Source organism: Nuphar pumila, chromosome 11 (assembly GCF_984573655.1).
Source record: "Nuphar pumila chromosome 11, dmNupPumi1.hap1.1, whole genome shotgun sequence".
NCBI classification, from domain to species: Eukaryota; Viridiplantae; Streptophyta; class Magnoliopsida; order Nymphaeales; family Nymphaeaceae; genus Nuphar; species Nuphar pumila.
In genome coordinates, this window is record NC_143259.1 from 109,600,109 (window position 1) to 109,625,388 (window position 25,280).

The 25,280-nt window shown below is 39.7% G+C and overlaps 1 protein-coding gene across 2 annotated transcripts; it reads right to left on the reverse strand.

Annotated features, from left to right (window-relative positions):
* Positions 1–875: 875 nt before the first annotated feature.
* Positions 876–24,247, reverse strand: PRA1.H (prenylated RAB acceptor 1.H). 2 transcript variants are annotated; one of them, XM_089981266.1, is made up of 5 exons: positions 24,108–24,247; positions 22,610–22,992; positions 20,704–20,840; positions 1,268–1,339; positions 876–1,202 (listed from the first exon to the last, which is right to left on the reverse strand). In XM_089981266.1, the coding sequence occupies exons 2-5, from the start codon at positions 22,981–22,983 to the stop codon at positions 1,102–1,104; spliced, it is 684 nt and encodes a 227-aa protein (XP_089837392.1). In that variant the 5' UTR covers positions 22,984–22,992; positions 24,108–24,247; the 3' UTR covers positions 876–1,101. The 2 variants fall into 2 exon arrangements, with proteins under 2 accessions (XP_089837392.1, XP_089837393.1); XM_089981267.1 differs by having other exon boundaries at positions 24,116–24,231.
* Positions 24,248–25,280: the final 1,033 nt, after the last annotated feature.

Below are 25,280 nucleotides of genomic sequence, written 5' to 3' on the forward strand. Positions count from 1 at the left end.
AAAGAAATAAAGTAGATGCTGATCTGAGGATCAATCAAATTCTAAAATATGCATTTAATACTTGCATATAATAAGTATTATAATTATCACAAACTATAAAAAATAGATTCAGACCAATTTCCAATAAATCGGTGAAGGAACGATTTGATTAGATTCATTTAGATTTTGACAAAATTGGTCCGGCCAGCCTACTTGAATAGCGATTTTCAAGGCCCATGGATTATCAACCTTAATGAGTTGAGCAGTATTTCAGGCCTGTATAGTTCAGTACTTGCGATAGCAGATATGGGATCAGGTCCTGGACAGAAAGATGTAACTACTTTGTTATGCATTGACGCAAAGATGTCCATAACACCACCATACCACACTGATTGTACAATGTGGGGGAAGGTGAAAAAGGCTTTTAATTGATTGCTCCATGTCATCAAGACGCAGCTGTTCTCAATCTAGATCTGATAGTGCCTCTTAATAGACCCCTAACCTACCAGCTACAAGGTCACATGAGTTCTCTTTCTGCAACTACTTAGAGCCCAGGATGCTGTTTCTTATCTCTTCATGACTCCAGAATGCACAAAGCTAAAAGCTCAAGGCACCACCACTGAGGCTCCTTTGGTATCAATATATCATGTGAAACCTTCCCATCCATCTTGTTTCTGTCTCATCCATTTACACCGCATTTTGCCCAAGAAGAACCAAATTCTTGGAAAGGAGTGTTGAGTTTCCTTTGTGCATGGCTGATTATATACTGCAATTAGCTTAACCAAACAAAATTTTCCCCAATAAGGTGTTCTTATTGAAATTAAGGTTACTAACTGACATCAAGTTTTCATTTGAAAGGAAGCTAATCTCGAGAAAAAGGGAAATGCAAGCGATACAATGGCATACGCTATTTTATATTTACTCAACTTTATACACCTTGTTCCGATGGGAGAAAGGTTATGCAAATTATGCTGGAAAGCTCAAACATGTTCTCTCACAGTCAGCAGGGACGGCTTTGGCTCTGTTGTGCTGCCTGGAAAATTAGAAACATTTTCCCAGATATGAAGTGGTATTGTCCCAAATAGGTCATTTTGCATTGTTGAGCAATCTAAGAGACAAAAGTCAGTATCTCTGGTTGCTCTGTCGAACTTTTAAGCGCTGTTCTACCTGCATTGGTTGCCTTGAGGGTGTCAACTTCCTTAGCGAGCTGTGCAGAATCATGACTGAAGGAAAACAGCTGTAAGTTTAAGAAAAAGAAAAATGGAATGAAGAGAGGAATATATATCACCTGCAAAACCAATGCCGGTAGCCCAAAGGACTGCAACCATAACTTTGCAATACATCAATATTATTGCTGTTGCTGTAAAGGCAGTAGGTTAATCAGACATGGTTTCTGCTTCCATTTAAAAAAGATACCAAAGAAATTGAAAGAAAAGCAAATGGCCCTTAATAAACTTAACCAAAATTTCTCAACCAGGTCTTTTCCATCCTTAGAAAAATGTATATGAAAAGTTTGGTTTGAAACCTAATGACTTTGTTAAACTGTCTTGTTATAAGTAAATACATTCTAAGATTTTAAGACATCACTGTAGATTAAAACAAAATATTGTCGGATACTCCCAACAAAACAGCAAGGTTTGCTTTGCCACGGTATTTGCTCTTTTAAACCAATAAATATGTTGTTATTACAGGAACATAAAGTAATATAGGATAATGGAAGTAGAATGGAGTCTCTAGTCAACATTGTTTGTAGTTCTTCGTAGAAAACCAGAGGGTCTGTTGTTGCTGCCACTTCCAGCAGTGAAATCATGAGCATACCAAATAAGGATGAAGATTACAAAAAATTGGATCTGGAACCATAAAATTGAAAGGTGTCTCGCCTACTTCAAAGTTTATAGCACTGCTATGTGCTCAAAAATTCTTAAAAAGTTGAAGCAATGACAGCCCACCCAGCACAGTTAGTAGATCCATGGTTTGGAAACCCCATGATGGAGGGCCAACTCAGTTTGGATTTTTCACTTAAAGCAGGAACTCCCAGGTTAGTTTAACTAAATGACTCAAAAGAATGGGTCACTTAAAAGACTTTCTTTTATCCCCATAAGTCCACAGGGCCTTTGGAACTTCCACTGCCACTTGACAGCATTCTCACAAAGTGCTTCTTGTAAACAACTACAGTGAATTTTCATGAGACTCTCAGATGACTACTATATCAAAGTGAGAATCAAATATCTCATCTGGTACAAATCCAAGCAAGTCTGATTTTTCAATGTGAAAAACTAGCTTCCCCTTACGTCTCAAAATTGTCAAGGCTGAATGATAGAGCATAAATTGATAGATGTCGCTTTTCATATTTCTTTTCAGCTTAACAAAGAAACCCAACACATGGTAAGAACTCCTTCATTCAAAAGTGATAGTCCTAGCAGGTAGTACAACTATATGCAAAGGGGTTCATGCAGTGACAAACACATTAAGGAATTGAGTAATTCCCATCTACATAGCACAAAAACTTTCAAATATATCACCAATTACGAGCCAGAAAAGTAAATGGAAAATAATCAGTCAGCCCTGTGCACGAATGAAGCACACGACATTATAAACACACAGACCATCATCCCACATGCAGAAGAGATTCGTATCTCAATAGTGATGGTTGTTATCCAGCGCAAATGCAGTAGACAGACCTAATGTTAATTCTAAATAAGCTCCAAGTAAATAGTCCTATTTCCAAGGATTACTAACCTAGAAGCATTGCATCAAAGGATCCATAAAGGAAGAAAAGAAGAAAGAGATTAAAAGGTCAAAATTTTCAAATTATAGGAAAGAATTGATGCGGAGCAGGTTTAGAGAAGGTTGGGTTTGGGTCCAAATTGTGGGTCACGGGTCCAAGTGAGGTGTGCTATGGAATCGACACATTATATATATAGATGTAATAAGCAATTCACCATAGGAATGAAGTGTTGGTGTTTGGCTTTGGAGGTTAAGCCACCTTGAAGGAACTCCCCTTTCTTTCTTTCTTCCCCTCACACCTCTCTCACCTTCAATCACTCTCTGCATAACGTGTGATACGGAATTGGCTACCCATTTAGTCAGTTAGTATCATTTGGTATTATAGCCGGTTTAACGCCACTCTAAAACAATCGGATTTGAAGCCCTACATATAGGGAAAAGGAATAAGCAGCATGCAGACTGCTGGGCCTGTGATATCCATCAATCCTCTGAATGAGTTCAGCATGCGGATGAATGCAATGATCCATGAGATGGAAGCTACTCAATCTGATCCTAGCATCAATGCAGTAGAAGATGCACTTGTGGAGATTACGTTCTTCTATTGCTGAGTGAAGGATTGCATGGGCGACCAAGGAAGCCCTTCAATGGAAAAGCAATTGAAGGTTGTAAACTCAGCTCTAGAAGAATTTGAATGGACTGTTACAAACCGGCCGTAGGGAGTAATGGATTATACAAAAGGGCCTCGAGAGGGCAACAAGAAGGTGTGTCTTAAACACAAATAGGTAAATAAAAGGGAGGAGAGAGAGGGGTGCCTCTCCTGGATGGCTACACAAGAAAGCGTAAAGTGGATGGAGAGTCGATGGCAAGAAAGGAAGAAAAGGCATTCTCTCCAAGTCAATGATGGGCGTGAAAGAGAGGCGAAGGAGAATTATATTCTTTCAGAGAATAATAACAAAAACCAAGAACGAAGCTTAGAGAAATCTCTGAATAAACTTCATTAAGAAAATAGTTAGGCTAGTACATCTATATATAGACTTTACGAGGGGCAAGAAAGTAAATGTACAAATACAATCCCACCTCTGATGGGATTCCAGAAAGCGTCCCACCACAGTCCCAGCCTGAGTAGGACTCTAGGCTGGAATGGACTTCTGATAAATCCTGCAGAGTCCCAACTTGTGTGGGATATGCTGGGCGGCTCGTCTGGGGCAGATCCTGGACCGGGCAGATCCAACAGTGGGGCAGATCCTATAGATCGGACCTGAGCAGAAAATATTTTGTAACAATCCATCCCGCTCAAACAAGCCTTATCCTCAAAACGGTACTAAAGCAGGAAATGGTCTTCATATTTCAGTCCATTGTGTAATGAAATATGCGGAAATAAAAACAATGTCCTACAATGAACATTCACATATAAAAAGCAAAAGAACAAGTCCAAAAAAGGTCACACAAAAGCCAACAATGGCTTGCAAACATAAATTCTTATAAATGCAAGAAAGGGCTTGAAGAAGCCAATACTTTACAAAGGGGGATACCCCACTTATTTATAGGCAAGAAGGAATGAGAGAGAGGGAGAAAAGTAAGAGAGAGACCACATTGGGAGACTCTTAGTTGGGACCCTCAATGTGAATGCATTAAATGCATTTTTAGGAAAAAGAAAATAGAAAAATAAAAGAAAGAAAAGGAAAATAAGAAAAGAAAAACAAAAAGAAAAAAAAGACTACAATGTCCCTATTAGACAGAATTACAGGAATACCCTTATCGGGTATGATTTGAATATATATATATATATATATATATATATATATATATATATATATTGAATACATGTATTTTAACACCCTCCCTCAAGCTTTACGGAGATATAACCGAAAGCTTGTTGAGAAGGAACATAAAACGAGGAGCAGCAAGGGTTTTAGTGAAGAAGTCCGCCAACTGATACTCGGATGTAACGTAAGGCAGTGCTATGGTTCCTCTTAGGTATTCATCACGAACGTAATGGCAGTCCATCTCGATGTGTTTAGTACGCTCATGGAAGGTGTGATTGCTTGCGATATAGATTGCGCTTTTGTTGTCACAACACATCTTCGAAGGAGTAGAGATGACTATGCCCATATCACTAAGAAGACTTCTAAGCCACACAAACTCCATGGTTGTAGTGGTCATTGCACAATACTCTGCTTCTGTTGAGGACAATGATACTTTGTGTTGCTTCTTGCATCTCCAAGAAATCATAGTCACCTAAGAAAACACAAAAATCGGTAGTCGAGACTCTATCATTGAGAGTTTCTCCCCAATCAGCACCAGTATAAGCAATTAAATCAAGTGATGATGAAGAGGGAAAAAAAACTCCCTTAGTTATGGTGTTTTTGATGTATCTGACTATCCTTAAGAATGCACTCATGTGCACAGTTGTAGGTGCATATTGAAACTGACTGACTGAGTGAACTGCATGAGTTATGTCTGGCCGAGTGATGGATAAGTAGGTCAGAGACCCAATAAGTTGGTGGTAGGGAGTAGGATCCTCGAGGAGTGTTCCATCTTCCAACCTCAATTTTGCATTGATAACTTCAGGGGTTTCTGTCTTCTTATCATCGGAGATGCCAGACTTGGAACAAATGTCAGCAGCAAGTTTCATCTGAGAGAGAATGTACCCTCGGGGAGAGTACGCTACTTCAATTCCTAAAAAATATCTTAAGAAACCAAGGTCAGACATGTCAAAATTTCTTTTAAAACTTTCTTAATATCATTGATTCCTTGCTCATCACTTCCAGTGATGATCATATCATCAACATAAAGTAGTAGAATAACTACTGAAGACCCTGCACTTTTCACAAACAAGGCAGTGTCAGTATAGCAAGAGCGAAAATTCAAACTTGTCATTACATTGCTAAATCTATCATGCCAAGCCTTTGGAGCTTGCTTTAACCCATATAATACCTTTTTAAGTTTGAGAATTTTATTTTCACCAATACATACTCCTGGTGGAGGATCCATGTAAAACTCTTCATTTAATTCACCATTTAGGAATGCATCCTTAACATCTAATTGATAAATAGGCCATTATTTAACTGACGCAACCGCAATAAGAGTCCTAACACTAGTCATCTTAGCTACGGGAGCGAAGGTTTCTTCATAGTCTATACTGTATTCTTGAGCATATCCTTTTGCTACCAAACGAGCTTATAGCGTTCTAATGACCCATCACTTTTAATTTTAATTTTGAAGACCCATCTACATCCAATAGATCTCTTTCCAGCGGGTAAAGAGGTTATTTCCTAAGATTTTGCCTTTTCAAGGGCACTAAGTTCTAAGTTCATGGCTTCAACCCACTGGAGAATGTTTTTGGCTTCATTATAATGTGAAGGTTTATGAAAAGAGTGTAACGCAATTAGACACGCTCTATACTTTGTTGTTAGAGACTCATAGGAAACAAACCTATTAGGAGGATTAGAGATTCGACTGGATCTCCTTAAAGAAGTTTTTTCTATGTTGGATCCTTGAGAGTATTTTTCTAAGGCACTCATGGGAACTTGTTGACCACGGGATGGGTCTATCACTTTCATTTTTCAATATTGTTAAGAGGAATGTCCTGTAGATCATTTAACAAATCATTAGAGATTTCTTCTTCTTGAGGAGTCACATCTTCTTGAGAGAGAAGATCAAATAAGAAAGCATATTCGCTTTCGTCAATATCTTTAGTTTTCTCGAAACCATTTTCATTTTCTAAAAAAGTTACATCTTTAGACACATATAGTTTGTTATTTTTAAGGTCGAAGCATCTAAAACCCTTTTGATTTTCTTCATTTCCTAAGAAAACGCATTCAATATCTTTAGGAGATAATTTATCTCTTTCATGTGTAAGGACAAAACATTTACACTCAAAAATTATTAATCTATTGAAATCGGGTGTTCTTTCAAATAATTTTTCATAAAGAGATGTATTTTGTAAGGATGAAGATATCATTCTATTTATCAAGTAAGTTGAAGTTAAAGCGGCTTCGGCCCAAAAATTCTTTGGAATTTCTTTGAAAATAAGAAGTGTCCTAGTGGTTTCCAAAATGTGTCTATGCTTTCTTTCGGCTAGAACGTTTTGTTGAAGAGTCCTAGGATATGATCTTTGATGACAAATTCCATTTGTTTCCAAATAATTTTGAAATTCATTTGATAGATACTCTCCACCCGAATCGGATTTAAGAGTAGAGATATTACTTGAAAATTGATTTTTGACTATGATATGAAATTTCTTGAAAAAGGCAAAGACTTCAGATTTTAAATTGAGAAAATAGATCCACACATATCTAATGTAGTCATCAATGAAAGTAACATAATAGGAGTATCCTCCTTTCGATATAACCGGAGAAGGACCCCATACGTCCAAGTGAACTAACTCAAAAGGTCTTTTGGACACAAAAGTTCTATTTGAAAAAGGAGTGGATTTCATTTTCCCAAAAATACAATTATTGCAAACAAAATGTTTCTCATTACAAAATTTCTTTCCAAAAGAAAAGGAGTACATTTTTGAGAAACTTGGATGTCCAAGTCTTTGGTGTCAAGTTTCAATATTTTTATCTTGGACATGATTACAAAAAGCGTTAGTGAGAAGTTTCAAGTTGCTCATGTAATAGAGATCTCTCCAAATATGGCCTTGCCCAATCTGCTTCCCGGACCGAAGATCCTGTATAGGGCAATCCTTAGTTGAGAAGGAGATTTCACATCCATGATCACATATTTGAAAAACAGAAAGGAGATTTAAATTAAGTTGAGGTACCACTCTAACGTTTGGCACAAAGAAATCTTTGAAAAAATTTGAAATTCCAAAACTTTTTACTTGTAAAGATGTACCATCGACGGTTGAAACATAAGAGTTTTTAGAGTTATTACACAAATCGGAAAGCCCATTTTTAAGAGGGGTCGTATGAAAGAAAACTCCAAAATCAAGAATCCAAGAAGACATACCTAGAGGGGAAGAAGAAGCTATGGCGGCACCCAAAGTTGATGGCGATTTGAGTAGAATTTGAAGTGCTTCTGATAGTTGAGCAAGAGAGGACTCCTTCCCTTTGATAGTCTCCTTCTTTTGAGTAATTTCTTCAACGGAGGCAACCTTACTTTTTTGTGCTTCATTTAGTTTAGGGCAATTAGGTCTTATATGACCCGGTTCTTGGCAATGGAAAATGGCTTTTATATAGTTGCCATTATAGTTATTTTGCCTCCCAAAGTGTGGAGGCTTATAGGCTTTCACATGATTGTCGGGTTTAGACACGGCCAAAACTTCATCTCCTCCCATAATCATGCCAAGACGAGTTTCTTCTTGGCATATTTCGGCTATGGCATATTTCGACTATGGCATCTTCCAAAGGAAGAGGCTTAGATCTATGAAGTAGGGAAGATCTAACTTGTTCATATTCGGGCCTAAGCCCATGTAGAAATTGGAAAAAGTGTTCTTTTTCCATTTGTTCTCTTCTTAGTTCCACATCTTCACTAAAAACCCACTCCGGTTTTAGTAGAGATAGCTCATCCCATAAGGGTCCAAGAGTGCTAAAGTAATCTCTTACACCCATTTCCACTTGCTTAATGGTCCGGATTTTTTCTTGGAGAAAGAATTGACGAGCAAGGTCTTTTTGAGTATACATACCTTTCATAAAGAACCATGCTTCATTTGCCATCCGAAATTTAGCAATGTTGGCGCAAATTTTAAGCTCCATGTTGTTCATGAACCAGGAAAGAATTTTTGCATGCTTGCTTTCCCAATCTTCTACCTTAGATTGATGATCTTCAATGGCCTTAATGCGGGAATTTCCTTCAAGAGCTTTTTCTTGATCACCATCCATCTTGGTGAGTTGAAGTTGTGGTTCCGGAATAGTGCCCATGACATATCCCCAAAGCTTTTTACCCTTGAGGTTGTTCTCCATGGTGGCGGCCCACATCATGTAGTTGGAACCATTAAGTTTGAAGGAGAGATCAATCTTTTGTTCTCCTTCCATTTTTAAACTCAAGAAGACAAACCAAGAAAGAGAAATACAAAATGAAAAATATAACTAGTCAACTAGCGATATCAAGAATCAAGAGCATACACTTCGCTCTGATACCATGTAATGAAATATGCGGAAATAAAAGCAATGTCCTGCAATGGACATTCACATACAAAAAGCAAAAGAACACGTCCAAAAAAGGACATACACAAAAGCCAACAATAGCTTGCAAACATAAATTCTTATAAATGCAAGAAAGGGCTTGAAGAAGCCAATACTTTACAAAAGGGGATACCCCACTTATTTATAGGCAAGAAGGAATGAGAGAGAGGGAGAAAAGTAAGAGAGAGACCACATTGGGAGGCCCAACAAGATGTCGTTGGGCTCCCAACGGTCACAATCGTGACCGTTGGGGGCCCAACGACTCTTAGTTGGGACCCCTAATGTGAATGCATTAAATGCATTTTTAAGAAAAAGAAAATAGAAAAATAAAAGAAAGAAAAGGAAAATAAGAAAAGAAAAACAAAAAGGAAAAAAAGACTACAATGTCCCTATTGGATAGAATTACAGGAATACCCTTATCGGGTATGATTTGAATATATATATATATTGAATACATGTATTTTAACACACTGGACCAACACATCTGTGACCAAGCGACCATCATTTCTCTGCCTCCTCTTCTCCAGAATCCTAGACGGCTGAGGTGACGTATCTCCGAGATCGGACAGGACAGGATGTCTGTCGGGCAGCTCTCCTTTATGAACTGCAGCATGAAGAATGTTCTTGCCACCCGGATCAAAGATGGTCTGCTCTTTTGTTGAGGGAGGTCACACCATACCTTCCCTCCATTATGGTGTCTAGCAGCTATCTGCAACCTCAAGATAGCAAATGCAATCATGCAACACCTAGCGTCCCCATAGCCAAGGCTCGCACGATTTTGGGTTTCCACCACCTTTCTTATGCCCTTGTGAGCAGGGCAAGGGCTTTTGGTGGCATGGAACGCTTGCAAATGTTAGAAACCCGACCCTATAGGAGAGACGGATTCTACAAATCCGGCCTCAGAAAGGCTCCGGCGCAGGAAAAAGTCGAAAAAGAGAGAAGTATGTTTTTGATCTGGCTAGGCTCTGCATCAGATAGGGTCAGCATCAGAGCAGAGAGATAATATTAATCTCTCTGGGTGGGCTGCTGCTAAGGAAAAATATGGAAGAGTAGAGGGAGAAAGGGCTTTCCCTCTAAGGAACAGGAATTTTGAAATAGGGTGAATGAAGAATACCTAATGGGCCAAAATATTTTATTGAAAAATAACTTAAGCTAGATACATCTACGTGAGGCACGGCTCCAGAAAGAGGCATGCACCACAAGCAGGAGGGGTGTGCAACATTGGGAAAAAGAGATAGTCGTCTCTACTGGTCGGCTACACAAGGAAGCGTGAGGTGGATGGTAGGTTGACGGCAAGGGAGGGAGAAAAAGTGTTCCCTCCGAGTCGATGATGGGCGTAAAAGAAAGGCGAGAGAGAAATACATTCTCTCAGAGAACAAGAACCAAGAGTGAAGCTTAGAGAAATCTCTTAATAAACTTCAATGAAAATTATCTTAAGCTAGATAAATTTATTTATAGATTTACAAGAGGGCAAAAAGGTAAAAATACACAGTTCCCACCTTAGAGAGGACTCTAGGGGGGCGTCCCACCAGAGTCACGTCCTGGGTAGGACTCCAAGTTGGGTAGGTTTCTCTAGAAGTCTTGCGAGAAAGGGAAGCTCCCCCTGCGCAGTCCCCAGCTGGGCGGGTCCTAGTTAGGGCAAATCTGGTTGGTCAAACCCAGAGCAAAAAAGGATCCGTAACAAATAGAACTTGGCCCTAGGGAGAAACGAATTCTACAAAAGAGCCTCGAGAGGGCAACAAGAAGGCGCATCTTAAACACAGGTAAAGAAAAGGAGGGGGTGTGCAGTGTTTGGGGAGAGAGATAGTCCTCTCTTCTGGTCGGCTACACAGGGAAGCGTAAGGTGGATGGGGGGGTCGACGACAAGGGAGGGAGAAAAGGAGTTTCCTCCGAGTTGATGATGGGCGTGGAAGACAAGCGAGGGAGATATGTTCTCTTAGAGAACAAGAACTAAGAACGAAACTTAAGAAATCTCTTAATAAACTTCATTAAGAAAATAGCTAAGCTAGTACATTTATATATAAACTTTACAAGAGGCAAAAAAGTAAATGTACAAATACAATCCCACCCTGGATGGGATTACAAGAGGGACATCACACCAGAGTCCCAACCTAGGTGGGAAGGACTCTAAACTGGGATGGACTTCTAACAAATCCTACAAAGTCCCAACTTGTGTGGGATAGGCTGACGCGGATCCTAAACTGGGGGATCCAACACTAGGACGAAAACTCTAGGTCAGACCTAGAGCAGGAAAGGGTCCATAACATGAAAACTGGTCGAAATCAGGGCGCTAGAGTTGGAGGCATCCATTCCATGGGTATCACAGATCCTCCATGAATTTTCAGCTGGAGTTAAAAATTACAGCAAAAAAGGTGACCGCTTGCCACCTGCTCGAGGAAAGGATGCAACAAGAAATTGTTGCTGCAGGTAACATTCCAAATTCCAAACAGTCTAGAGGCATGCTGCGAGATTGTTGCACTCATGGACAAGGTACCGCACACACCCTGCATCAAAGAACATCGCAAAAAGAGGAGCCTGAGCGAGTGGATTGGTTGCAGAAGAATGGAAAAAGAGTGATCAGAGACAGGTGCTCGGAAGCAGCCGATCAATGGTCATCGCATTCCTTCAAAGGTACCCTATTTCAATTTTCTGGATAGTATGAAGGAGGTAGAAATTCTTCCCACTAGGAATGCTGCAGTAGCAGGGAACGGTGTACCTAGGATCATAATGGCCAAGTGGAGGTAGGCCAAGTCTGGGACGAGCCAGAAATTTCAATTTTCTGGATGGTATGAAGGAGATAAAAATTCTTCCCACTAGGAATGCTGCAGTAGCAGGGAAGGGAGTACCTAGAACCATAATGGCCAAGTGGAGGTAGGCCAAGTCTGGGACAAGCCAGAAATGAAGGACAGCGTTGCAGTAGGCAGCTCCCAATGCTCATGGAATTCAAACAGGGTGTTTGACCTAGGTGGCAGGTGGCCTGGCTCAATCACAGAAGAGAAGACCAATCAGGATGTCTCCTTAACAATTGCAGAGGCTCAGGGCAGCCGGCCCACTAAACTAATGAATTGTGTTCAGAGAATACAGGGAATATGTGATGAAAACAGCGGGGCAGGACTTTACTTGAGTTGCTGGGGTGCAGAAAGAGAGATAGCTGGTCGGCAGTGGCTCAGGCAGTATGTAGTTTCAGGCCCAAGGAGCGCATGAAACATGTTTGTCATAATGTATTCGCCAGCAGTGTTGCTAGACAAGGGGAATTAGCTGCTCGCAAGATGGCTGATGTGTGGGGTCAACTGAGCACCCCTGCATTGCTTACAACAGTGGATTTGTGCTTGCTGACATGGAAATTGGGAGTGATGATGGGCTCAACGAGAAAGTGGGTTCAGGTGCACAGTAGCCAGAGTTCTGCACAACCCACCTACCAACTTTTTGACATTCAGCTGCAAAGAAGGTGACTGCAGCAGAGGAGACTTGAAATTGGCCCAACATTCAGTTCAAATCCTTCAAGCAAAACAGTTGCAGAAGATGGCAATGAGGGAGCTTTATCGAAACGCAATGCTGGCCCATTGCAGTAAATGGAGCATGAATAAGTCAGCAGTGGACAGTAGCCATCAGCAGAGGCGAACATGGCAATTTTGTTCAGGTCAACAAACTAGTTTTGACTCTACTCCAAGTACCCGTCTCAATTCCATTGGAACGGTTTCGCTTCCTTGGAAAAGAATGTAGACCAAACAGCAGATACTAGCGGCAAGCTTGTTTGCATGGCAGGAATGATCCCTTCAGTGACAAGGAAACTCCAATACTGTCAACACGCTGATGAAGCTAAAAGATGATCACTTATTAGCATTGTAGAGCAGGAAGGGATTAAACAAAAGTGTGGGAACCCTGTGGCCATGAAATGGAGTGCACGTCATAGGCTTCAACAAGGATCTACAATGGCAATAGAGACAGCAGGAGCCAAGGACCAGTCAATAGAAGTGACAGTTATAACAAGAAATGAAACTCAAGGGCTTCAAGGGAATTGGCTCCAGCAGACTGAGGGAGCTATAGAATACAATCTGGGAAGGTTAAAAGCTAATTGCCAACATAGCGCAGCATACCTAACATGCAGTAGACCAGAGAGGAAAGAAAGCTTGAAGCTAGGATTGACAGGGTTGCTATTTTTGCAGCACCTGCCAGCGAAAACAACCGGAGCTACAACAACCACTCTCATGACAGGAGCTCCCACAAGACTGCTACAGCATATTTCAAGGATACCATGGAGCGTGATGCACACAAGACCATCAGAGATCTGCACCTTACCTATCAGAGAACAAGCATAACTAAGGGGAAAATGCAGCAGTGCACCATACAGAGTTGCAGCGCACAGCCAATAGGTGCTCACACACAAAATGCAAGTTGCAACACTGTTAAACAGTGATATCAGTGCACTGCAGAGCATTGCTATTGCTGCTGGACATCCTCAATCCTGCACACTGCCCTTGTTCAGAGTGTTGTCGGAACCGCTAAGTATATCAAAGTGGGTTGCTGCTCGCAACAAACCAGTGGCAATGTTCTATGCACATTACCTCACTTCTTAAGGTACATGCCTACAACAACAAACTGCCAAGTGCCGTGTGATGAACACCAGCTGTTGGTGAACCCGTCAGTCAGTGGTGCAAACCTTCAAAGCTATCGATGGTCTGCACTTCTGCTACATTGACCATTGCACATTCCTGTCACACAGAGAATCCCTCTCGATGTTCCAGTTCCTGTGCCCGCCAGTATACATCCCATGCAGTCACCCTGAGGTAGTCACGCTAGCTATATCGCCTCAAGCTCTGCAATTTACAAAATTCAGGGGAGTGTACCATTGGATGAGTGCACCACAGGAGTTGTGGGTCGCCTCTGGGAGCTTTGAGGAAATAGCAAACTGCATATGCTATGGCCTGCACAACCCTCAGGGCAGTGAAAGCAGACACCAAATCATCTTCTCACCATCAACAGTTGGAATATAGAAGCCTCCCTATGAGCGCCACAACTACCGGCACCTCCCAAGCTTCTGTGCAACCATCCAACACACGATATTTCAACTGCAGCTTGTATCCCTCTCACACCATTGCTTGCCAAAAAGCAACTATAGTAGTAACAAGGAAGCAGTTACATTTCTGTCAGAGCATTGCATCAACTCTCGAGTGCGCCAATGATGTCAGAAAACTAGGCCCGCATGTATTGCTACTGCTTATGCAATCGTGCATGCAGTCCCCACTGTCACCTGCAGCCCTGTACAGCAGTTCAAATTGCACTGCTCATCATGCACCTGATAATGCACAGCAGGTGCCCAACTATCTGCACGTGAGCAGGAGATGCCGCGGGCAATGGTGACGAGCTCCACACTGATCACCAACTGCATGGGATACCCTGTTCGCAGGCCTCCAATCCAGCAGCCAAGATGCAAAGATGCAGCTTTGTTTGGCCAAATGGCACGCACACATCACCATGAGCAACAGTCTGCCCACCACTCCCCAACAAAATTCACCTCATTAGCAAGAATGCCATGGCTGTAAGTAATGGAAGCCACCATGGGCGAAGTGGGAATATGCACACAGGTTTACCAGTCACCTTGAGGACAAGGTGATTGTGAAGGAGGGGAAGATAATACAGACCAACGCACAAGTTTTGGGGCCTTCAAGCCCAATTGTATAGAGCAGGTTTAGAGAAGGTTGGGTTTGGGTCCAAATTGTGGGTCATGGGTCCAAGTGAGGTGTGTTATGAGATTGACACACACACACACACACACACACACACACACACACACACACACACACACACACACACATATATATATATATATATGTATGTATAACGTGTGTGTAACCCCACAGTCCAGGGGTATTTTGGTCTTTTGACCATTGTAATAGATGTCACCCCTTAGGGGGACTTTTTGTGTTTTTTGTTTTTTATTTAATGTAACATTGTTGTATTGTAAAGGGCATTTTTGTCACTTGACAATACAACAATCATATAGCTGTTGGGAGCTCCCAACGGCAAGATTTCTACCCTTGGAGCTTCTCACCTTGAGCCCCTTGTAACTGAATGCATTTTCTGTGCATTTTAAGTGAATAAATATAATTTTTTATGTTGTGTGTTTGTTAAGCCCCTAACTGACTATTATGCCTTGCCCTCTTTGTGGAGTTTGTATTGGCCCCTTGTTTGAGGTGTGTCGATCATGGTAACAGCGTGCTCGTATGGACGTGAGGTCCTGAATCGTATGATCGTGGACGCATGGAGCCCAAAAGAATTTTGCCTTCATTCACTTCTTCTTCCTCTCATATTTCTATCTTTCTCTCTCTTTCTCTTTTTGTACATATGGAGGATGAATCACCAACATACCCGTGAGGCTCAATATGTGATGTGAGCATCAATAGTGAAGCACAAAATTTGTGAAAAGGGCCTATGAGACATAGTGGATATATTCGAGAAAGAACCAAAGCTTGTGCTCACCAAAAAGGAAAACGGTAAAGAAATTGCACTTCAAAGAGATGAGATGAATAAAGTTGCCAATTATGAAAAGAGGTGGAAGACATGGGATGACTCATTAATAGTGTTGAAATAAAGAAATGTTCTACCTTAGCAAAGTTTGAATTTGCTAGTGATGCTTGAAAATATCTCCAAGATATGTATTTTTTAAGAGATGTAAGTCATATATGTAACCTCCAAAAGAAATAAAGAATCATGACCCAAGGAGATATGAGCATAAGAGAATATTACAAAGCTCTATCACTCCTTTGGATTGAATTGGCTTTCTTGGAACTTAAGTGGCATTGCCCACTTAACATTGAACTCCGAGAAAAGCAAATCAACTTAGAGAACTTTTATCATTTTATGAATGGGCTTAGGCCCAAATTTGAAGGAACTAAATCGACTCTTCTTCATAGAGGAAGTATTTTTTCAATAGTAAAAACTTTAGAAAAACTAACTATAAAAGAGAATAGATTGAAGAAAATCGCCTCTATCAAAGATGAGGAATTGATGATTGCTATGTCAAGACTCGAGAATCATACAAAAGCATATAGGCCTCCTCACTTTGAAAGAGGCCAAAATGACTATGGAAAGAGCTCAAATGACTATAAAAGAAACTCTAGTGATTATGAGTACAAGAGAAGTGGTAAGATAATATACCACTTTTGCAAAGAACCAGGCTACATCAAGCCATTTTGCTCAAAAAAGAGAAATGAAAAGGTGACCTATATGGGATCATTAGGCGAAAAGAGTGGCGTAGATGAAGGTTTCAATAATGTCTCTTTTGCCCAACTCATGAAAATTCAATCAAAGGTCAATCTTCCTATCTCTCCGGTACAGCCATATCAACATGCATGGACCTGGTAAGAACTCTTGGATTCTTGATTCTAATGCTTCTTTCTAAATGACTCCAAATGAGTTCATACTATCCAAATGTTTAATTAACTCAAATGATTCTTATGTTTCAACTACCGTTGAAACATCTTTAAAAATTAAAAGCTTGGGTACTTTTGAACAATTTTCTAAAAATAATCAAAAATTTTATGTCCCAAACATTATAGTAGTGCCCAAACTTAACTTAAATCACTTATCTGTTTCTCAAATTACCGATTATAGGTATGAGGTTACATTTTCATCTAATGATTGCTTGGTACAGGATCCTCAATCCAAGAAGTCGATTGAGCTAGGACATGGAAGATGAGACCTCTACTACATGGACAACTTAGAACTATCAAATCAAATTTTTTATAGTTTTGTTGAAAAAAAAAAGTATTGAACATTGGCATAGACATCTAAGTATGTCAAAAAATGTATTTTTTTTCTTTTCTTGAAAATTGTAATAAAAAAGATTTGACTTGTGAAGATTGCATACTTGAAAAAATTAAATCTCTACCTTTTGGAAATAGTCAATTTGTATCTAAAGAACCTTTTGAGTTAATACATTGGAACATATGGGGACCGGCACCGGTTGTGTCCAAAGGAGGAGTTTCTTATTATGTAATTTTTGTAGATGACTATAGTAAGCACACATGGATCTACTTTCTTAAACTCAAATTTGAAGTATTTGAATGTTTTCAAATTTTTCATAGTTATGGTAAAAATCAATTCAAAACATCTATTAAAATATTTAGATCTTATTTCGGGAGAGAATTTTTATCAAAAGATTTTAAAAGTTTTCTTGATCAATAAGGGATTACTCATCAAAAATCTTGCCCTTACACCCCACAACAAAATGGGTTGGCCGAAACAAAGCATTGGCACATTATTGAAACCACTAAAACTTCTAATATCCAAAAATGTTCAAAAAAGGTTTTGGGTCGAAGCCGCCCTTACGGCGGGTTACTTATTCAATAAAATGCTTTCTACTATTCTTGAAAACACTTCTCCCATTGAAAAACTATTTAAAATTTCTCCCAATTATTCAAAAGTAGTGATATTCATGATATGCATGAGAGCATTGATGGTAACACTCGTGATGATTATGAAGGTGATATGCCTATTATTGAACCTCATAATGAACTCCAAACATATTCTCTTCGTACACAAAGCCAACCACCATGTGCATCAGAAAGGTATACCCAAAGTCAAGACATAAAGCACTCTAGTCTTAGAAGATCTACTAGGATATCCCAAGCACCTAGGAGATTTGTATCCTATGAGTTGTTTGAACCCCACTATAGAGCTTGTCTTATGGTCATACATTCCTATATCGAGCCCTCTTCCTATAATGAGGACAAAAATCACCGTGAATGAATTGAGCCCATAAATAATGAATTAGAAGACTTAGAAAAAAACAAAACTTGGGAGATTCAATCATTACTTATAGGAAAGAAAACCATAGAATGTAGATGGGTCTATAAAGTTAAAACCAAAAGTGATAGAACACTAGAAAGGTACAAAGTCAGGATAGTTGCTAAAGGGTATAGTCAAGAATATGAAATAGATTATGGGAAAATCTTTGACCCAGTAGCTAGGATGACCACAATTCGAACTTTCATCACCATAACATCTATTAAAAAATGGCAAATCTTTCATATGGATGTTAAAAATGTCTTTTTAAATGGAACTTTTAACGAAGAAGTCTATATAGAACCTCCACCCTGATTAGATTTGGCACATGAAAAAGTTTTTCGATTACGAAAAAACTTTGTATGGTTTTAAACAAGCTCTTAAGGCTTGGTATGATCGCTTTAGTTTTGTGATGATTCAACTAGGATTTATATATTGTTATTCTAATATTGTCTTATTTGTCAAGTCCTTTGATGCAGGTATAGTTATGTTACTCCTCTACGTGGACGATATGATTATCACAAGAGGTGATAAACAAGAAGTCAGTCGTATCAAGAATGTTCTCAAAAAGAACTTTGATATAACAGATCTTGGTTTTCTTCGATATTTTCTTGGAATAAAAGTTGCTTACTCACCCAGAGGGTGTTTTTTGTCATAGACTAAGTATGCAGCCAAGATAGTTGAAAGGTAAGGCCTTATGGATGAAAAGAGGGTGGACACGCCAGAGATCATCAATGCAAAAATAAGGATAAATGATAAAGAACCTCTGAAAAATCTCACTCCATATCGCCAAATGATTGGCGTCTTATCTTACCTTTGCATTACTCATCTAATATTGCACATGCTATTAATACTCTTGGTCAATTCCAACATTCTCCCACTTCAGTACATATGAGTGTTTTAATGATAATAGTTAGATATGTTAAAAATATCAGTAATCATGGTTTATTTTTGTCAACCTCATCCCCATTAGATGTTATTGCATATATTAACTCTGATTGGGGATGAGATATAAATGATCATCGCTCAACTACTAGTTTTTGTGTTTTTGTAGGTGATTCCTTAATATCTTGGAGGTGCAAGAAACAAGAGAAGTGTAATGAATCAATGGTACACGAATATAATGCCAACAAAGTGTTACACAAGTGCACAACAAAACCGTGGTCAATAATGGACCAAACACAATCTCATAAAAGAGATAAGGAATATGAACTTTCACATAACAAAAAGGCACAAAAGCCTATATAAAAAAAAAAGAATTTTTATAAACCTCACACAATATGCTTCTAAAAGCATTACATACAAGAGTATAGTGACGCTCTATTTATAGAGCCTCACTTGAGGTGAGGGAGGCAGTCCAACTAGTCGTTGGACTGCCCCCAAGAGTCATAAAAGAGCATGTGCATTGATTACAAAAAGACAAAAAATAAAAGAACAAAATTACATGTCAGTCCCTAATGAACTATACTAAATACATATACTTAAAAAGACCAAAATACCCCTGTCTGATATACTTATATCAGTCAGGTATATTTACAGTATTTTAAAAATTTGTGTGGTTGTGATAATTACTTGAAGATTTGAGAGTTTTTATATTTGCGCCCTCAAAGTTATGTTGTGATAACAATAGCGTCGTCCATATCACAAGCAATCATGCATTGCATGAGTGAACAAAGCATATCGAAATGGATTGTCATTATGTCTGTGAAGAGTTTCTCAAGAAGACCATCATTTTAACATGTGTTATCTAATTATCAACTAGCGGACTTCTTCATTAAGGCGCTACCATCTCCTAAATTTCACTTTCTTCTTGGCAAACTCTTGATTGTCGTTCTATAAGTTTGAGAGGGGGTGTTAGTAAGGATGGCACTGAACCGGGGGAAAACGGGGTCCCGCCCTACCTCGCCCCGTTTGGACTGAGCATGGATGACATGAAACGGGGATGGACTTACGCTTTCTCCCGCCTTGCCCCATCCCTGATCCCCATTAGTAAAATAATAAAATACTCTTTAGGGATGACAGTGGACCAAGGGAAAATGGGGCCCCGCGCCGTCTCGCCTCGCCCTGTTTGGACTGAGGGATGGAGGACATGAGGCGGGGATGGAGGTTAAAATCAAAACTCGTGCGGGGATCAAATCGAGGATGGAGAGTGAAAGTTTGAGACAGGGCGGCGGTGGAGACCTTGTCCCCTGCCCCCGCCCCGGTCCACTGACATCCCCAGGTGTTAGAAAATAGTTGTTATATATATGTGTGTGTGTGTGTAACTGCACAGTCCAGGGGTATTTTAGTCTTTTGACCATTGTAATTGATGCTGCCCCTTAGGGGGACTTTTTTGTGCTTATTATTTTTTTATTTAATGTACATTGTTGTATTGTCAAGGGCATTTTTGTAACTTGACAATACAACAGTCATATTGCTGTTGGGAGCTCCCAACAGCTAGATTTCTAGCTGTCAGGGAGCCCCCAATAGCTATTTCCATGGAGCTTCTCACTCCTACTTTTGTATATAAATATGGGACTTGAGCCCCTTGTAACTCACTGCATTTTTTGTGCATTTTAAGTGAATAAATATAAATTTTTATGTTGTGTGTTTGTTAAGGCCCTAAGTGGCTATTGTGCTTTGCCGTCTTTTTGGAGTTTGTATTGGCTTTTTGTTTGAGGTGTGTGGAGAGCTCTTGGTTTCATTCCAACACACACACACACACACACACTATATATATATATATATATATATATATATATATATATATATATATATATATATATATATATATATATATATATATATATATATATATATATATATATATATATATATATATATAAAGCATTTCACCCTAAGAATCAAGTGTTGGCCTTTGGCTTTGGAGGTTACTCCACCGCGAAGGAGCTCCCTTTTCTTTCTTCCCCTCACACCTCTCTAACTTTCCATCATTCTCCGGACAGTGTGTGATACGTAATCAGCTACCCATTTAGTCAGTTAGGATCAGAATACAAAAGGAGACTGCACTTGAGACAAAAGTACTCCCTGTATGTGTGTGTGTGTGTGTGTGCTTGATTCAACGGACTTTGCAGCTTACCCGACTGAGCCACAAGCATAGTAACATGCTGAATAGTCTGAAATCTATGAAGTCCCCATCTATTGCTACATAGTCTGAATAAGTCCCACAGAGCAAAAGTTGATAAAACACCAAAAAGAGCAATAGGAACTTGATACCTGTCGTCAATCAAAACTAAATGATCAGTAAGTAATACACATACATACACTACCTGAGTGCATGATTACTTCAAGAAATATTCTAGTTATCAGGTTAAACTTTTTGTCCTAGTAACCAAGAGTTGCACCTAGGCATGACCAAAACAAAAAGGGGAGAGAGGGGGGAAATTTTTTAATATAATGACTTAGAATTGTTGTTCAAGTGTTTACACTGAAGATTATATGCATGTTTAATTACTTTAGGGTAAATTTTTTTAGTGCATATAATCATGTGCGTGCATGCACATACATACGTGCGTCAGTGTGTGCACGCATACAGAAAAAAATATACAGTCATGTTTATGTCTATGTTACATAGATATTTAGGGTTTATCTAACATTAAACTTGTTATATTTTACATTAGCCGCATTGAATCAAATGAAATGACCAAAACGCCCTTATAAATGTGATCTACATGGTTTGTTTAGTTGAAACATGGATTGGATCATCAATTGTGAAATGTAAGCAGGTTTTCCAAGTGTTCAAAAAATCAATGGTTCACAATGCACTAAAATTTAATGACTCAGCAAAACATGTTTTTATATCGAAATAACACAATCCAAGATGCAATCCCTAACAAAAAAACCATGTCAAATGCATCTACAGGGTCAAATTGACTAGACAAAGCTTGCACCTATGATTTCTAACTAGATAGAATGGTGCTATATGTATGACTGTGTCTATTGTGGTACTGTATAACCATAACTTACGATGGTACACCCTTAATTTACATTATCTGAGCTCCAAAAGCAGATTCTAACCCTTGCATCATGTATAGCATGTTCTATTTACTATTTTTTTGTTAAGATGAACCAAACATGATGGTTTATGCCATTTCCAAACCACCCTTATCTTTATAAATTGTGACCCATTGATTTTTCAACAGCTCAAAATTGTGACCCATTGATTTTTTCAAACCACCCTTATCTTTATAAATTGTGACCCATTGATAAAACCTTTTAACATAGTAAATAAACCACGCTATACAAATAAGAGTGTGCACCATTGTATGGTAGCATAGTGTGTGTGTGTGTGTGTGTGTGTGTGTTCTTAGAGGCACTGTATGGGTCATATGTACATGCACACAAGCGCGCACACACACACACAAACAAGGGTGTCCATGGCAGGAAGTCAGTTAGCAGGACAGCTGAATAGTTAGGCATTTGTTTGTCTTATCAAGCAACCATATTTACAATAGGATGGATATCTTGCTGCCCAAACTAATTAGAAGTTGCAACCTAATAATATTCAAGCCATCTAAACCACTCTACCTTCAACCTCTCTGTGACAACAAATCAAGCTTTGGGTGGGTAAGAGAGGCAGCTGGAAAGGTGCCAGAGGGTGTCAAGTTGGGCGTCGAACGTTGGATTGTACAACAACCTCCTCACAGAGGTTGTAGCCAAATTAGAGAGAGTGATGGATTTAGCGCTGCCCAACCCTATCCAGTTTCCATTAATTGAAATCTCCATTCCAAACAGGAGAGGGTGTCGGGATTCTACAAATCCCATCTGATGCCAAACTCCCACCAGAGATAATATATTTTGCAAAAACCTCAACTCAAATCACAAAGATGTCTCCAGAAAAAAGGACCAATTATATCTTATTCCAAATGGCCATGTGTGTGTGCATCACCAACATAACAAAAGATCTACCAACTTAGCTGAGATGCGCAGAGGAGAAAAAAAGGAGGAAGAGAGAGAGGGGGGGGTAGCAGGATGAAGCTTCTTACATGGTGCAGGCAAGGATGATGAGGTAAATGATAATATAGTTGCGGATATATCTCTTAACATTCTCTTGAATCCTCAATCTAGCTTGGGAGGAGCTGGAGGGCAGCGAGTACGATTGTGAGGGGCCAGCACCCGAGTCGAAGAACTCAGCAGTCCAAGGTGCCGCAGGCCTGGCGAGGTCATCGGTGGTAAGCTTGGAGAAAGGATTGATGGTGAGGAGGGAGAGCACCGTGGAAAGAGAGAAGCCATCCTTCTGGTCCACCGAAGGGTGAGCATTTTGACAATCAAGAGTCTCGAGGTACCCACTCTCACGAAGCCATGACTCGAATGCAGGTGTGGGGACGCTTAGAGAGAGGGGGTTCGCAGAAAACGCCATCCCACCACTCTACAAGACCACAAACGAACATGCAAAGATATATCATTGAACCGGCACAACATTTATTCTATATGAAAGAACCCAAAAATATCATTTTGATTTTCGCTAGCATACAAAAGCAATCAAGTTCAAATGGTAGAGATATTTATTATGATTACAAAAGAATAAAACAATTGAGCTCTCTCTCTCTCTCTCTCTCTCTCTCTCTCTCTCTCTCTCTCTCTCTCTCTCTCTGCAAAGCAAATACGCATTTTCCCTAAACACCAAATTGAGAGCTGACCTTTTACTACTAAATCAAAGATTGAAAAAGAGAAAAGACTGGTTTCGAGCAAAGCTGAGAAAATTAACACTAAGTAAGAATGAGGGGCTGAGGACATACACACATAGCTACGAATGTATATGATCAACTATCCAGAGAGAGAGAGAGAGAGAGATCGTGACCTCCTTTGACACCACAATTCCCATGGAGATGCGAGCGCGGATGAAGTCGGGGGTACCCCATCTCTCGTATGCCCTTCATCCGTTCGTCCATTAGATGAACGGCATCCAACCACCTTGGGATTGCTCAAGATTTGAGAGGAGTCCACATTTTTTTCAGAGTAATTCATGTCGCAGATGAATTACATCTAGAGCATCTTGAATGGACAGCTTAGAGCAATGTAAAAATCTATGGTTGTTGGATGTTCTTCATCATTTCAAGAATGAACAGATGCAAAGGACCCCTGACGGTATTAACCCCTAACCTTGTATGAGAGGACCACCAAAAACTATTCTTTTACTCCCCGTTTGGACGACAGGATGAGAAAACCTGGTTTCTGAAACACCCTAAAAACATGGTTTTGCTGTTTGATAACCTCTATGTAACCTGCTTATTTGAAAATTGCTATTTGTATGACAGTAAACCTAGTTTGCACCTTTTTCATCAGAGATTCTTATAAACCAATTAATTTTAAGTGAAAAAATAATACTTTATGAGTAGAACAATGGTCCTTCACACAATAAAACCCAATTCTTCGTGTGATTCACATAAGCTCTATGAAGCATCACTTCAAGCACAGTTTATGGGCATTTCAACGCACAACACTATCATGGTATCCTAATTACATATTCATAAAAAAATTTACCTGTTTACCTGTAGATTTGAAGATGCAGAGGCACTCGTAGCAGACTGTTCTTGGTATTGCACCTGCTTGTGGACCTGTAAACGCAACTCAGCAACCCACAACAAACCAATGTAACAAATAGAGAGAGAGAGAGAGAGACGCCCAAAAAGGAAGGAGGGAGAGCGGTGGATGCCGCCGAGTGAGAAAGGGGTTGGCAGAAGAAGGGTGTCCCGATAACAAATCGGGTTGCAACCCAAGTTTCAAAACTGGGTTGAAACCCGAGAAAAGGGGATATTTTCAAAATATTGCTTATTTTTTTAAATATTATATTTTTATCCAATATTATTATGATATGGATAGTTTTTATATATAGCTGCTTAATAGTGGTTTTGTATCAGGATGGATTATGGTGGTACACTTGATCTACATGGATCTAAGATCTAACCTCTAAAAGCAAATTTTTGGGTTCAGTGTAGGGATGGCAGTGGATCGGGGAACATCGAAGACCTGCCCTGCCTGGCTCAGACCATCGCAAGATTTTCCAATGTAAAAAAACGCTAAAGTGAAACTTTAATTTGCCGTCCATTACCAAAACCGGCAAAACGGACAAATCAGCATGCAGATCCTTGTCCATAACACGTGTACTCGAACATGATGAAACAAACAATAAACCAAGGAAACCATACGTGCTCTCTAGAATCATGTTAAAGTAAATGCCTGCCATTTGAAATTGACATCTTTACTCCAAAAAAGAAAATTCGAAGTGAAAATACTCTCTTAGTAAAACTGGCAGAGTCCTAGCAGAACTTGACTCCTTCATTATCCGTCAAAGGAAAACCACTGGACCACCCAAACTTACCAATAGGGGTGGCAAAACCTGACACGACCCGCCAACCCACCTCTTAGGCGGGTTCGGGTTTGGAAAAAATGAACCCGTCTAATAAACGGGTCGACCCGCCTAACCCATTTATTAAACGGGTCGGGTTCGTGTTAGGGGTATGCCAACCCGCCAACCTGCCTGACCCGTTTAATAAACGGGTTATGTGTACAGCAGTGAATTCATTAAGTCTGTGCATCGTGTTGATTTTTAGACTTGACTATATATGTGCACAACGATGGAATTCATACATAAATCAAATTTGTGCACCATAATGATTTTCAGACATAACTATGTATGTGTACAGCAATGGATTT

What these genes read in the sequence shown, in the direction of transcription:
- PRA1.H (XM_089981266.1), bottom strand. Translation starts at nt 22,983, where the DNA reads ATGGCGTTTTCTGCGAACCCCCTCTCTCTAAGCGTCCCCACACCTGCA. An exon ending in TATGCTTGTGGCTCAGTCGG is followed by an intron (nt 1,340 to 20,703) that starts GTAAGCTGCAAA and finishes CTGCCTTTACAG; the next exon opens with CAACAGCAATAATATTGATG. An exon ending in TACCGGCATTGGTTTTGCAG is followed by an intron (nt 1,203 to 1,267) that starts GTGATATATATT and finishes GTTTTCCTTCAG; the next exon opens with TCATGATTCTGCACAGCTCG.